At 33.3% G+C, this 16,406-nt stretch overlaps 1 protein-coding gene across 1 annotated transcript in view; it reads left to right on the top strand.

Moving 5' to 3' along the window:
- Nucleotides 1–16,406, top strand: part of LOC149796166 (uncharacterized) — a 140,033-nt gene that overhangs the window by 89,515 nt on the left and 34,112 nt on the right. Inside the window, exons 5-9 of the mRNA XM_089966106.1 lie at nt 848–1,003; nt 4,087–4,200; nt 10,449–10,557; nt 11,763–11,857; nt 14,397–14,447. Coding sequence (XP_089822232.1) covers nt 848–1,003; nt 4,087–4,200; nt 10,449–10,557; nt 11,763–11,857; nt 14,397–14,447 — 525 coding nt within the window. The remainder of the gene's footprint in view (nt 1–847; nt 1,004–4,086; nt 4,201–10,448; nt 10,558–11,762; nt 11,858–14,396; nt 14,448–16,406) is intronic.

Here is a 16,406-nt window from a genome sequence, read left to right as displayed (position 1 = left end):
ATATGACCAGCATTGTGCTGATGTGCCATTAAACCCTATACATACATACATGTATTCTAACAAGTTAATATTTCTGTTTTGCTGTTGTTTTTTTAAAACTTAAAACTTTCATTTGTATTTTATGTTTTATTTTTTGCATATTTTAATTTCCTGTACCTTTGTAATAACCCACCTCAATTTATAATGTGTCATGCAGTGAAAACTTAGGGTGTTTTGTTTTGGGTGTTTTATGGCACATCAATACATAGAGTTTATATTATGCTGAGGCAAGGAAATAAAATGACTTTCTTAGGGTGATGCCATGGCAACAGACAAAACTGATTCTATGGCCTCAACCTTCTGGTTGTGAGTTCAGTTTGTTTAACACCGAACTACCATGGCATTTTGAAAGATGTCACAAAAGGCACTTTTTATTTAGTATTTGTAAAGGACAATTTTGAAAGCAGAGTGGGTGCTTATTTTTTTCAAATTCATGAAAGAAGTTAAATAATTTTTTATCTTTTAAGCCTTTTTGAGCAAAAGATTAAACTTACACATTGAAATTTTAAATACTGAGCTCAAATATAACATAATATTTAACACTTTTACCAAGATATGATTTGATTTTAATGTCAAATATCATTCTAGTAAATTACTTTGTAATACTTTGAATACCTCATACATCGCATCTTTGTAATGTATGATGTCCTGAAGTTATGGTGATGTCACAATATTATGCTCTATTATCTATGTCATGAAAATATTGCACTGTCATAATATTGTACTCATCAATGTCCAAAAAAATGGAAATGACATATGAAGCATCTCATCGGATTAACTGAAATAGATACATTATACTTTATTTTAGGATCCAAGAAACAATGGCTCCGGAGCATCAGGATCTGGAGCAAATGGTCAAGGGAGTCAAGGAGGTCAGAGACGGTCCCGTGGAGGAGGACAAGACGATCGAGAGGGGTATATTATGCACCCTACAAGGGGCAAACTACCCACATATATCTTCTATGTAAGTAATAGTAAATATCATTTTTACTGGCTTTTAAGTTAAGCCCAGCTGCAAATTGCATAGACCCAGATCTGTTGTTGTATAATGCACTGGCCAATCAAAGTGTATGCAGTTTATTAGGAATAATCATTTGAACAAGGAACATAGATCTTGATCTGCTGATGCAGGCATATCAGAGTCTTTGCTTTTTGCAGTAGGCCTTGACCTATACATGAGTATATACATTAGTATTTTGCATAATGTATACCAGTATTTGAACATAGGGTATCGTACTTCCTTGTATGTTCTACGTTGGTGTTTAGCATAAATGCTTACATAAGAAAGTTCCCATGTACAAGTGAGTTATAATGCCTAGATATAAGTTTTATGTGATTGACAGATAATACCATATGTATCTATTATACGTGTTACTGATTAAGTTCCCATTTGTGAAATCCTATAGTCTTATATGATAACTGATACTTTTTTAAAATTATAGGATTGGTTTTATAATATGTTCAACTGAGTGAATAATTCATCTGAAGTTTATGCATTTCCAATAGTTTGTTTTCAATTCACCTTACGTAAAGATATGGTAATGTTTACAAATTACCTGACTTGTATACCCATAATAAATCATACATTTCATACATTACCTATATTTCTTAAAGTGGAAGTTTACAGTATGGAATGTTTCACTATATATGGTGCATATATTTTACTTCCTTCTCTGAATGTCTTAAATGTCTATCATAAACTGGTCTTTCTAAAAGAGTTTTGGCACCATACAAAATAAAACTTGAAATGCAGCAAAATTTTCACTATGTTCACTTCAGACACTGCCATTTAGTATACAGTATTAAGTCCATGATAATTAACAGCCAGTCTTATGCAAGTTTTCACTTGATATTAAATTTATGAAAAGAACTGAATAATGCAAGTATGCTGCAAGCTGTTTATAGTGAGTGGCACTGTGAATTCACTATTTTTTATGTGGTATCGATGTCTTGGATTTCATCGTTGCCACAACCACAAATTTAAAGTCCAAATGAACAATTATATTTCTATGAAAACAATTGTACCCCTGCCCAGTACACAAATTTAAGTACCTACAAAAATATGATTGTTTCTAAAAACTATGAAAATTATCACATATGAAAATAAATGAATTCACAGTATTTTGTATTATTACATGAGTTTGATAAATTTCATGTACATTTGCCACAAGTTTGGGACTCAGTCTGATACATGACATTAAACAAGGAAACTGCACCACTCAGTCTATGTAAGTGTTTTAACACAGTCTGTGATTGTGAATTAGGGATACACAATATGATTTACAACCAGTCTTGATCTTTTTTCTTACCACATGTGCACATTTTTCTCACATTGCTGAGATTATTTTTCTCTCATATATTCAGATATACAGAATGATAGTATGTAAAGTATAGATTTTTTTCAGGATACATTTAATAAATTGTTAAACTGGCCATCTACTCATTTTAAAATGTCCCTAGTGTTTAAAAACATTGCCAGCTGGAGAATGAAGTACATAAAAATAAAAAAATAGCAAAAAGTTATAGACATCTAAAAAAATGAAAATATGCTAATAATAAAGACAAAATGCATCAGTACTTAATATATACATTCCATTCATATATTCAGTGTAGATTTTAGATCAGTTCAAAGAATGACAGTTTTTTAATCTCATCGAGGCACACAGTTTTAAGATGGCTACATGTCCTGCAGGACAAGTGACTTGGAACTTTTACTTCCCATCATACACTGTACATAATAATGAATCTGCTTAAAATGTCACTCATCCAATCTGTAAAAAAAATGGTTTGCCATTCCTCCAAATGTGAGCAGACAAGTGGAATTTTCAAGCCTGTGCATCTCTACGTCTGAGTTGTTAAAAATATCAAAATTGATACTGGCTCATTATATTCTCAGTTTGTTCAGTTCTGTAGTTTTTACAATTTGGTGTTCATAGTTTCTAATGATCAGTGACCCCCATTCTCACTTAATAATATGCTTTTTTATTGAAGGATCTGTATAGGATCTATCATCAAGCATAATTTGTCAAGAAATCTTTCAAAAACTTACAATCAGGAGGTGATCATTCACTATGGATGTTTCTATATATTTTTCAAACTAGTCTTTGTTTTGCCCAGATGGTCAATACATCTTCTGGTGACAGTGGTGAATTATTGATGAACCAGAGCAAAGTGCTTCTGTTATGGACTCCATATAAAATGCATGGAGATATTGATTTATTAGGGCTAATGGAATTTTAGAAAGGTTGAAAGGTTAGAAAGAGGGACAGATTCTAGTTGTTACCTTTTCACCAACTTTCCATAAAGATTTCACAGTGATAACTAAAGAAAGACAGTTTTAAAAATTATAATTGATTTGTCTTTTATAAATCTTGCAGAGACTTGTTCTGGAAAGGCTTAATCAGCATTTCATTGAAATTAGGTGCAGTTACAATCATGTTAAAGATCTGTTGGGATAAGGGCAGAAAACACAGCACCTTGTTTTGTATTTTCAACCAAATTTCCAAACTCTCATTCTTAAAGAGTTTAGATTCATTTTCACTAAGAAAATATTAAGGCAGATGGCAATTTAGTCACCCCAGTTACAGTCATTTCACCTAGATGGCAGTTTAGACTCACCCCAGTTACAGTCATTTCACCTAGATGGCAATTTAGTCACCCCAGTTACAGTCATTTCACCTAGATGGCAATTTAGTCAACCCAGTTACAGTCATTTCACCTTGATGTGCATAAAAAGTGAAATTCACCTCTCATTTTCCTGAGTTTATGCATTTTCTCACCCCCCTCTCCTTTTTTATCAGGTCATTTAAATACCTGGTACTATACTAGTATTGCTTTTGTATTTGGAGTACAATATTAATTCATGATACAAGAAACATGCACTTCAATCTTCCTTATAAAAAAGAGAAAGATTATTAATGCACTTTCTATGAATTTATAATAAGATTTGATTTTAAACATTTTTTAAACTGAAAGAGACAGGAGAGAAATAAAATAATTTTAAAAAAATATATTATTCCTCCAGTTCTAAAATTCTGCATTTTTCAGAAAAAGCACAATGTACACATGTACATGGACAAAGATACTGGGAGCTGGATGAGACTTCCAATTGGATGGGAACTCAACCATCCACTTGTAAAGGAACTTGTAGACCAAGTAGAGGTAGGTTTTTATGTTATTGTCCTCCATTTTTCATAGAAAGGCAGAGGGACCTAAATTGGGCCTGTCCAACCTTCCTTGTAAATGACCAACCTGTCCCTCCATTAATTCGTCTTTCTGTGTATACATCCAACTTTTGTTTACACAAAATAATTCCTTAATTACTAATTTTGAACAGGATTTGGTGTGCAGCTTGATATTGGCATGACTTTAGCCGAGTTCAGTTTTCAGTTTTCTGCATCATCATTGAGCAGAGTTACATCCCTGACTGTCAAATCCACTCATTTTCTTTTCTGCACATTACTGAATTTTTTTTAAAATTTAGTATGCAGCTTGGTACTGTTGAGGCCTTAGTTGATTGCCAGTCTTATAGATCATCATTTGGCAGAGTTATAGCCCTTGCCAGACCCACTTCCTTTTTTCATGCATAATAAATCCTTTTATTTTTTAATTGTACAGAATTCATTTGTCCAGCTTGATATTGATTCTCTGAATCACTTTAAATTCATGGCTATACAATTTTGTGGATTGGTTAGAAAATGAATATTCCTGGGTACCTAGTTAGAAAATGAATATTCCTGGGTACCTAATTTTGTGGATTGTTAATGGAGAAAAAGAAGAAAAAACCTCAAAATATTGAGCAACAAAGGTTACATCTTTGTTAATGATAATGGCAACATTCACTTTTATGCATTTTTTAGCAAACAGGTTTAAGTCCTATTGTAGTAATTAGGCTGATTAAGTTAGTTATTAATTGCTAATACTTAGCATGAATTCTGAGATCTAAATCAAACAAGATGCTAACAACCTTTTGAATGCAGATACTAATTTGATTCCTTTGCTTGTATTAAGACTGTATTTAATTTTTTCATTGTTCTTAAAGACCACTATCAAAACCTGAATTCTCATCAGTTAGGAATTTGGCACTAAAAGAAAGCCACTGACTGCAAACCAGACCTTTTTGAAACAAGTTACTTTTCTTTCCAGAGCTGAATATTTCTGTAGAAAATGTGTTTCACTCTCACAGCTGTCACTGTGACAGTGGTCAAAATATGGTAGTGCTTTTTGATGTTTTCAAAGCATTTGAAGGGAGAAGGTGCTGTATCTTTAATGAAAATGGCATTATGCCACTCACTGTGCAAGACTCGTGCAACCTCCGAATTATAAAATCATGGCATATGCATGCTATTACTCAATTAATTAATGGAAGTACGGTGGATATGTACTTTCAGATAAGGTTTTGATCAATCTGAAGACATATACCCATAAGGCAGTTCATGGAAAGCAAAGTGGATTATCTCCTCATTTGATGAACATGAATAAAGTGGAAGTAATGGGTTGATTGTTATATGTATTAAACATGTTCAGATATATAAATGTGCTCTTGTCTTCCATCTATAAGGCAGAATTGTGATTAGTACAAGAGATCAGCAAAATTAAAAATGCACTGAAAGCAACTCGGTTTATTTCTGAAATGACTAATATTTGAATCACAGTAATTCCTTTCAAATTAATATTCTTTTTGGATCAATAGATAATGCAGTAGTTTGTGACCAGTTTATTTTGTTGGATATGTTATGTATTAATAGAGACTAATGCTATTCAAGAACATATACACTTTAAATTTTGGTTCATATTTAATTTTCTTGAGCTTTAATACTGTATGAGATATAACATAATTTAATTGGATTGAAAAAAGTTGGTACCACACAAGTTCAAAGGGATTAACAGTACCATGGCTGAATTTGATTCTCAGCACTTTGCATCATTGTTTAGCAGAGTTATAGCCCAAGATCATCAGACCTAAGCCCTTTTATTTCCGTCCATTAGTTTTATTTTTGAATTTCAACCAAATTTGATATGCAGCTTTATCTCATGGACCTTGGCAGAGTTTGTCAGCATTAAGTACTTTGGAGTAGAGTTATTGCCCTTGATTGTTAGAGCCACCAACTCCCTTAACTCATTCGGCCCCAGATGTTTTTGTCGCTTTTGCCTGAAATGTGCGTATGAACGAGATTTGGGGTGCTATTTCTGAATACATCGTAATACAGCAGTTTTCAACAGATTATCCAGGAGAATAATGCCTAGTTGTATTAGAAACATCAATTTCCATTGGTTATTTTGCTTGCGCATGAGCATTTTTTATTTTTTTTTATTTTTGCTTAATAAACCTATCATTTTTGTATGGAGACCGCAATTTATTCCAAATGCCCACCTTATCCTAGTTTTTGCAAAGGTTCACCTGTCTGTGTGCAGTTAAGACTGGTATGCCTTAGATCTGAGGCCAAAAGGTCTAAAATCTGGACACAAAATCGCATTCCGATCTCGAGCGAATTTTGGGTGGAAAAAAACCGGGTCCAAAAAATGAGCTTTTTCTAACTGTATTTTGTAGTGCAACTAGAACTTCCAGATTATTTGATATCATCTTAGAGCTATATCTGTCTGCTTTTTTTAATACCACCCACGTTGGTCTATCTTAAATGGCCTTGATGCTGCAGGGCTTTGAAGTAGGATACAGCCTCATCACGCCTATAGACAGGATCGGGGCCGAATCGGTTAATCAAATTTATGGAAATTTCTTAGAAATTGTCAAAGAATGGCTCTTTTTGTAACTTATGTGCAATACTGATTCACAAATAATGAAATAAATAAGTAATATTCCGATTTAGTGATGTCATGAAAATTCACCCATTAACTCATTCGGCCCCAGAGGTTTTTGTCATTTTTGCCTGAATTGTGCATATGAACGAGATTTGGGGTGCTATTTCTGAATACATCGTAATACAGCAGTTTTCAACAGATTATCCAGGAGAATAATGCCTAGTTGTATTAGAAACATCAATTTCCATTGGTTATTTTGCTTGCGCATGAGCAGAAGGGTAAAAGTTGGAGTTCTTTTTTTTTTTTTTTGCTTAATAGACCCATCATTTTCCTATGGAGACCGCAATTTATTCCAAATGCCCACCTTATCCTAGTTTTTGCAAAGGTTCACCTGTCTGTGTGCAGTTAAGACTGGTATGCCTTATATCTGAGGCCAAAAGGTCTAAAATCTGGACACAAAATCGCATTCCGATCTCGAGCTGCAAAGGTTCACCTGTCTGTGTGCAGTTAAGACCGGTATGCCTTAGATCTGAGGCCAAAAGGTCTAAAATCTGGACACAAAATCGCATTCTGATCTCGAGCGAATTTTGGGTGGAAAAAAACCGGGTCCAAAAATTGAGCTTATTCTAACTGTATTTTGTAGTGCAACTAGAATTTCCAGATTATTTGATATCATTTTAGAGCTATATCTGTCTGCTTTTTTTTAATACCACCCACGTTGGTCTATCTTAAATGGCCTTGATGCTGCAGGGCTTTGAAGTAGGGTACAGCCTTATCACGCCTATAGACGGGATCGGGGCCGAATCGGTTAATAATTATTTCATTTCATCTAATTGTTTTTATAGGCAGTTTGTTATTGATGGGGTCAATAAAATACGGGGAACATCAGATCCCGGAGTTTGCTTGTTACAGTTTAAGATTGAATAATATTAACAAGACATTTTAGTATTGTTAATCTGATATGAATGTTGCCACTAAAATATTATTTCAATTACTCAGGAGTAAGGTCTAAATTTGAATAATTTTCATTACTATTTTATGTTATCATATTAACACAATACTTGGAGAAACAAAGGTCAGATATATGACATGTGGTTGTATGTTTGTCTAATTGTTGATTTGTATGGATTCAACCCTAAGAGCCTATGGCTTTGTATCTGCTGTCTGTTACTATGAACATTTCATTTTTTAATAAGGGACATTACTTATTTATTATAGCTGGGTACCATGAAATTTTTGTACCATGGTATTTCTGAATATACAACAGAATACTGCAGTTATTTTAAGGACCAATAATTGACTTGGAGGGGGGGGGTGCTGACACTTCCTTGTTTAATTTCCACCTGTCACTAGCTGGGGAAATATATTGCTCTGATTTTTAGCAAAATAACACAATAATATATCTGTGAGTTTATTTGGAAAAATATAATAATTATCTTGAGATAAAAGAAAATGCTTTTGCTGAAAAGAAAGTAACAGTCTCCTCCCATCCATGGCCCAGAAAATTAAATGGCCAGTACCTTTTATTAGATGAATTTGTTTTTTGTATGTATGTTAATTGTTGTATACGTTGTGATCTAAAAGTTTAAACTAAAGTGGGATGATTAAGCTTACACTATAGCTGATAATGTGAAAGAAGGATATTGTGCTGACATGAACGATTCTATTGATAAAATATTAAGTGTTGATACAAAAGCCTACAATTTTCTAGCTACACTATTGATTTAATGGACAGGGAATCTTTGAGTGAGATGCCAATGCCCTGGCAAGGTGATTTATCAGGCACTGCCAGTAAATATAAAACATTTACCCAACAAACAAGAAAATATTTAATGGACATCAGAAATTATGTACTGTGCTCCTGACTTTAGGGTGACCTTTGATAAAAAATATGATGTGTTGATACTAGAGCATACAGTTTACTAGTTACACTATTGATTTAAGAGGCAAGGAAACTTTGAGTGGAATGCCAATCCCCAGGCAAGATATTCATCAGAGAGGGCCAGTAAATATAAAACACACTTACTCAATGAATGAGAAATTTTGTAACGGACTTGAAAAATTATGCAAAGTTTAGACAGAAAACAAGTGGTCTTCTGAAAATCCTAGGTTGATTTACCATTGTACAAAGGGATACGCAAACTTAACACATTCACATTCGCTAAAACATAACTAAAACATAACATGTGTTTTGTTGGGTTTTTTAATCCAAATTTTGGGGGAAAGTTGGATTTGACTTGAATCACAGCATTCCATTTGGACACTGCTTTGGCTTAGATGGCTTGTGTCCAACATGTGATTAAAGGATCATAAACGTAATTATATTTGTAATATGCCCCATTAGTTTTTGGCATATACAAAAGTTTTGCAAGCAAAGAATAAAATTTATAAATATTTTGTTATGAATAATGAAAACATGCTGTTAATGTCATTAAAGTCGTTATAAGATTCCTTGGGAATTTCCATACATATGTTACTGACAGAAACTACTGGTACATGTGAAAAAGTACCATGGTATGTATCACCAGAAAAAGTACCATGGTAAACTGGTATGTTAGTGATGCCACACACTTCTAATATTTAGCTCTTTTGACCTTGTTAACCTATAAACACCAGTTAAGATATATGTAGAGGGATGTAACTCAGATTTTACTCTGAGTAGGAACTGGTTAGTTACCTCCCTTGGTGTGCTATTACACCTTATGTGTTGCACAGTAACTTCGTTGATAATCATTTTATTTGAAAATGCTCATCAAAGATGTTGGCTGAAATATTTTCGTAAAATATTTTATGAATTCTTTTAATCATTTCTTTGTCAAGAGACAAAGAGAAGATACAAAAATCAACTCAGCTGAGCAAACCAAATGCATTCCTTGGATACTGTTAGGAAATTGATACTAGGTTAAGAAGCTGGAAACTTTGGTTTTGTATTCTTTTTGTGTAATAGGATGATAAATTGAAATTGAATGATTCAAATACATGATACTTCCCAATATTGTCATACAGCTTTCTGAAATGAGCCGTCTTGAGGTGCAACAACTAGTGACATGTGGCAAAACTGCCTGTTAGGGAATGCCCTTGGTCTTATTTTGCTGTGGATTTTTAGCGGTGTTGATAAAATACAGTGTCAGATTTTTAAAAAGGCAATTAGTTCTAAATTAGGAAGTAAAATACCAAAGTTTATTCTTTTCTAGAACTTTGACTTATTAGCTGTGTTACATAGCTATAGATAAGCTAGGTTGGGATTTAAAAAATTTGACTTTATGTGTGAAATGCTATTTTATGCAATGTGTTATAAATTGGACTTAGTAATCATTTTGATTTCACTGAATAAATGTCTAGTTTTAATCGTTGTTAAAGAGTTACAGAATTTTTACATTATTTATATCAAGATAAGCAAGAACAATATAATTTTTGTTAAAAGATATGGTTGAATACATTTATAATTTATTTGGATTCATTTGTTCTCCATGTATAACAAAGAATCATTGAAAGAACAAATTTAAACTTTTTATTTGTTTTGACAAAGTCTTAGTTTAACAAATATGTTTTGCTTCCCATGTACGTGTATTTGTGTGACCCAAGAACATTTACCACATTTTTAGCTATATAATTAATATTTTTAATATTATTGTTATTATTATTTGCAGGAGGCCATCCCACACTGGAATGACAGGCATGAGATTCTTGCAATGTTGCGATCATGTAATTATGATCCAGATGAATGTATTAATACCTATATGCATTTAGAAGGGGATGGTAAGTTGTAGGGTGAATTGATTTGTCAGTTGGTTAAATTGTATTTTATATATATATATATATATATATATATATATATATATATATATATATATATATATATATATATATATATTGTTTGTTAATTTTAGTGCATGACTATGTATTTTGTATGTTTCATTTTTGGCATGTAGATCGCATAGGATCTACAAATAGATGTTGTCAATTTTGAAATAAAAACATGTTTTTGAGCTTGGAGTTATTTATGGTTGGCTAGTTAAAATCAGGTGGTTGAGTACTGCGATGTCGGTCACGTGAACAGGTATTTTGAAATAGATGTGTTTATTGTTTTGTTTAGATATAATTAGTGAGGACAGATTTGTTTGGGTTATTCAATGGAATTCAAATGCTCATTGAACTAAAATATTATTATGCGACTGTTCATGAATGTATTAAAATGAGTTCTGGACAGTGCCATTGTGAAACATCATGACTGTTGATAGACCAGTACATTCAAGGATCTTTAATTCATTTGGAACATTCCATTCTTTTGGACTTTTGTTGAACTTTTGGAATTATTTGGAATTTTTGGAATTATTTTGAATTTAATTCATAATACTGTAAGTTCCTGTAAGATTTTTATGTGATAACTTTGATAATTCAATTTTAATTGTTAAGTTCTACAAAATTTGTTTGTTTTGCTTCCTTCTGTTACTTAGTTTTTGACTATAGAGTCGTAACAGTATATTTATACCCCATCTTCAAGTAGTGGAAGGTGTAAAGGATTCATTTGTGAATCCATCCATTCAGATCTGATTTCTTTCCTGTTCTTGGATGTATTTCTTATTTCTATACGCCTTTGGAGACCAAACTAATATTGAGCTTAGAACTAGATAATTAGGTGTGCTGTGAAATGGTCCAGGTAGGTTTTGAAGAATTAATTTAAAATCAGGCTATCTTTACAAAACAATTGTACCTATTTGTACTCAGGCTGTAACAGGGATGTATTATGAGACAAACATGTGTCAGATGCAATATTTTCTTTATCTTTGCCAGTCAAGGACATTGTACCAAATGTCTAAAGTTCATGGTTTTTTGGGGTTTTTTTTAAATTTTACTTGACGGTACTTTTGACCATTCACTGGTATTAAAACTGAGTTGCTGTTAAAACAATTTAAGTTTAAGCATTATGTTCAAGATATTATCTATTAACCTGTAATTTTCAGAATGGCTGAAAGTGCCAAAGACTGCAAAAGATGCCAAAGCTTTCATTGCTAAGGATGAGAAAATTGCTGAATTGGAAATGAAAGTCAGAAATCTGGTGAGTCACTGAATCAAAGTCTTAGCATGACTTGAGGAACCATATTTACTTGCTTATAAGACAAGTCCAGCTGCAAATTTCACAGACCCAGATCTGCCATCACATAACGCACCACCAAATCTGGGTTTATGCATTTTGTTGGGAGCAATCATTAGAAAAAACAACATATACCCTGGTCTTCAGGTGCTTTATGCTATGGCAGATCAGGATCTTTGTTGTTTGCAGACTGACTCAACTTATAAGCAAGTATATTTGGTTGATACAGAAAAAAATTACAGGCCCAATCTGAATGAAATTGATGTTTTATAAAAATAGTGCTTCCTCATTATAAAGATCCTCATTATAACAATGGTCCTTTTATAAAGTTGGGTATGGTCATGAATCACATTGCATTAAGAGGGAATAAGAATTACATGTATCCTATACTTTATTAGAGTGCAGTTATGCTGTAAGGTTATATACTTTTATGCTCCCATGGACAGCATTATAATGAGGGGGTATTGTATAGTGCAGCTAGCCATAATGGACACACCTGTCAACAGACTTCCTTTTATGTCCAACCAGTATCCAGTTTTCCTGGATAATCCTTGTCCACTTGCATTGTAGTAAACTCCTTTGAACAATCAAAATTATTCATATCCTCATCATGCTGGTCAAGAGAAGTTATAATATGAAACAATAAAATGTATACTGTCTGTATGTAAGTTCTCATATGTTTTTTATTTATTTTTTGGCAGTTAATTATCTGTTGCCATGTTCATATGGTTAATAGCTAAAATATATTAGTTATTATTTTTAGCTGATTCTTAAGTACAGTATACTAAATTGTAAAACTTAATGCAAATTCTAAAGTTCTGTGAAAAAATAAATGAAAATATATAATTTTGATTATCATTGATCAGTGGTGCACAAGAAATTGGAGGTTATGAAATATTACAGACATTGTAGTATATACTATTAGAAGTATCTAAACAGTATTGAGCATGTGGAAAACAAGAAAGTTCAATTAAGTTCTAGTTTGTGGTTGCTGTTTTGCTATAATTATCCTAGCAGAAGCTCTAAGAACATTGAAAGTTACATTTTATGCAGTATTTTTCATTGCCAAAGAGTTATGTGATAGTGTGGTTATTACTGCAAGTTGGTGAAAAGTATATTGGTATGAACCTGTTACACTTAGCATAAGTAATGTAGTCAGAGGTAAGTATTTCCCCATGTAATGTAAATTGATAAGTTTTCCAAAACTTACCTGCATAAAAAGAAATGTATGTCCTCTAATATGGCATCACTGAGATTCCCTTTTCTGGTGTGGCATCGCTGGGTTGCCCTATTCTGGTATGGCATTACTGAGATGCCCTATTCTGATATGGCATTGCTGAGATGCTCTATTCAGGTATGGCATCAGTGAGATGCCCTATTTTGGTATGGTATTAATGAGATGCCCTACTCTGGTATGGCATTGCTGAGATGCTCTGTTTTGGTATGTATTGTTGAGATGCCCATATCGGGTATGGCATCAGTGAGATACCCTATTATGGTATAGTATTAATGAGATGCCTTATTTTGGTATGATATCATTAAGATGCCCTAATTGGGTATGGGATTATTGAGATGCCCTATTATGGTATGGCTTGTGCTGTGCTTTACTTATTGTAATACTTTTTTCCTTACTAAAGTATGCCCAAGCACAAGTAGCTGAGCTTTTCAAACTTTCTTGTTTGCAATTTCAGTTAGTTAAAGATCAGAGGTAGCTAAGGAAGCACTAAGTCAATATGTAGAAGCATTTCTTTCATGAAACAAATATGGCTAATCATATATGGCCAAATGCTCTCAGACATTTTCTTTTCATTAAAGAAAATATACCATCACTTCACCAACTTTAGCATTCTTCAGCTACTATCCCTTTTCATCAAACTTAAAAGTTAACCCTTTGAAAACTGAGGGCTACCAAATTTTCTTGTGGGCTACTTATTCTTTTTTTGGTAGCACATAAGACTACCACACATATTAATGATTTGTTCACCTCTGATAGATTCTTGATTCAAAAGGTGAAGAAATCTGACCACTGAAAGATGGTTTTACTTCAAAAAAGTATATTCGTACTGTTTACAACATGGTGGGTATACAATATTAGTACTATTTACAACATGGTGGGTATATACTATTAGTAATATTTACAACATGGTGGGTATATGATATTAGTACTATTTACAACATGGTGGGTTTATAATATTAGTACTATTTACAACATGGTGGGTATATACTATTAGTACAATTTACAACATGGTGGGTATTTAATATTAGTACTATTTACAACATGGTGGGTTTATAATATTAGTACTATTTACAACATGGTGGGTATGTAAGATTGATAACTATTTACAGCATGGTGGGTTTGTAATATTAATACTATGTATGTGTGTGTTTGTATGCATGTATGTGCATGTATACATGTTGCATACATGCATTACTGAATGAGTGATATATATTATCAAGTGTTAGACAGCTGAGTAAAGACCTATTATTTTGATTTGTTTTGTAGGAAATTGAAGTCCAGAAATATAAGACAGAAAAGGAAGAGGCAGAGACATTGGTATAGCATATTAATAATTTTCACTTGAATTTAAAATTTTAAAAATTATTACTTTATCTGTTTTATAGCCATTCTATTTTTGTTCACCTGGTTTTAATGTCAGTTAAATACACCAATATGTCATATTTAGGTATAAAAGTGATAATTTACAATGGCATTCGTTGTCATAAAAAAAAGAGAATTTCTGAAGACCTCCATGTCTTGGAAATACAGCACGGCAAATAGAGAGCATTTGTTATGCAGGATACAAGTATGAACTCACCCCCATGCAGGATACAAGTATGAACTCACTCCCATGCAGGATACAAGTATCAACCCACTCCCTTGTAGGATACAAGTATGAACTCACTCCCATGCAGGATACAAGCATGAACTCACTCCCATGCAGGATACAAGTATCAACCCACTCCCATGTAGGATACAAGTACAAACTAACTCCCATGCAGGATACAAGTATCAACCCACTCCCATGTAGGATACAAGTAAGAACTCACTCCCATGCAGGATACAAGTATGAACTCACTCCCATATAGGATGCATGTATGAACTCACTCCCATGCAGGATACAAGTATTTACCCACTCCCATGCAGGATACAAGTATGAACTCACACCTGTACAGGATACAAGTACGAACAGATACAAGTATGAACTCAATCCTATGCAGGATACACGTATGAACTCATTCCCATGCAGGATCCAGTTATGTACCCACCCCATGCAGTATACATGTATACAAGTATAACCCACTCCCAAGCAGGATATAAGTATGAACCCACTCCCAAGAAGGATACAAGTAAACACCCACTCCCGAGCAGGATACAAGTATGAACCAACTCCCATGCAGTATACAAGTATGAACCCACTCCTAAGCAAGATACAAGTAAAAAGCCACTCCCATGCAATATATAAGCATGAACCCATGCAGCAAAATTGGTTGCAGCTCAATAGTAATCACATATTTTGTCTGTTCATCCATCTCTTCATGATTTTGTATGAAGCTGTTTACCTTGGTCTAGATTTTGTATGCAGCTGTTACATTGGTCTAGATTTGTAGATACCTGTAGCTGTTTACATTGGTCTAGATTTTGTATGTAGCTGTTTACATTGGTCTAGATTTTGTATGCAGCTGATCTAGATTTTGTATGCAGCTGTTTACATTGGTCTAGATTTTGTATGTAGCTGTTTACATTGGTTAAGATTTTGTATGTAGCTGTTTGCATTGGTCTAGATTTTGTATGTAGCTGTTTACATTGGTCTAGATTTTGTATGTAGCTGTTTACATTGGTCTAGATTTTGTATGTAGCTGTTTACATTGGTCTAGATTTTGTATGCAGCTGTTTACATTGGTCTGATTTTGTATGTAGCTGTTTACATTGGTCTAGATTTTGTAGATACCGGTAGCTGTTTACATTGGTCTAGATTTTGTATGCGATTTTGTATGTAGCTGTTTACATTGGTCTAGATTTTGTATGAAGCTGTTTACCTTGGTCTAGATTTTGTATGCAGCTGTTACATTGGTCTAGATTTTGTATGTAGCTGTTTACATTGGTCTAGAACATAGACATCTTTGATTCTGAGCATTCAACATTGACATTCATTTGAGTTATGGCTAATTTTCCATGCACTTACTCTCTTATTTCCACAGCATTGCTTTGTTATGGACACAGTATAACTGCAATTGTCATTGGATTTATACCAGATTTAGAGTGCAGCTTTACATTGACGTTGTCATGGATTAATTGTTAGCATATTATGTCATTATTTGGTGGAGTTGTGGTCCCTGGTTGTCAGACATTTACTTTCATCTCATCATCATCTTCACCGAGTGTCTCTCCCAGAAATGAGTATAATCACAATGAGATAAAAGGTCTTCACAGAGTGTCTCTCCCAGAAATGAGTATAATCACAATGAGATAAAGGTCTTCACAGAGTGTCTCTCCCAGAAATGAGTATAATCA

The sequence above is a fragment of the Sinohyriopsis cumingii genome, chromosome 7 (genome assembly GCF_028554795.1).
Source record: "Sinohyriopsis cumingii isolate HCF-2022 chromosome 7, ASM2855479v2, whole genome shotgun sequence".
Classification (NCBI taxonomy): domain Eukaryota; kingdom Metazoa; phylum Mollusca; class Bivalvia; order Unionida; family Unionidae; genus Sinohyriopsis; species Sinohyriopsis cumingii.
The sequence above is the reverse complement of the archived record's forward strand: the minus strand, read 5'-3'. Positions and strand labels throughout refer to the sequence as shown.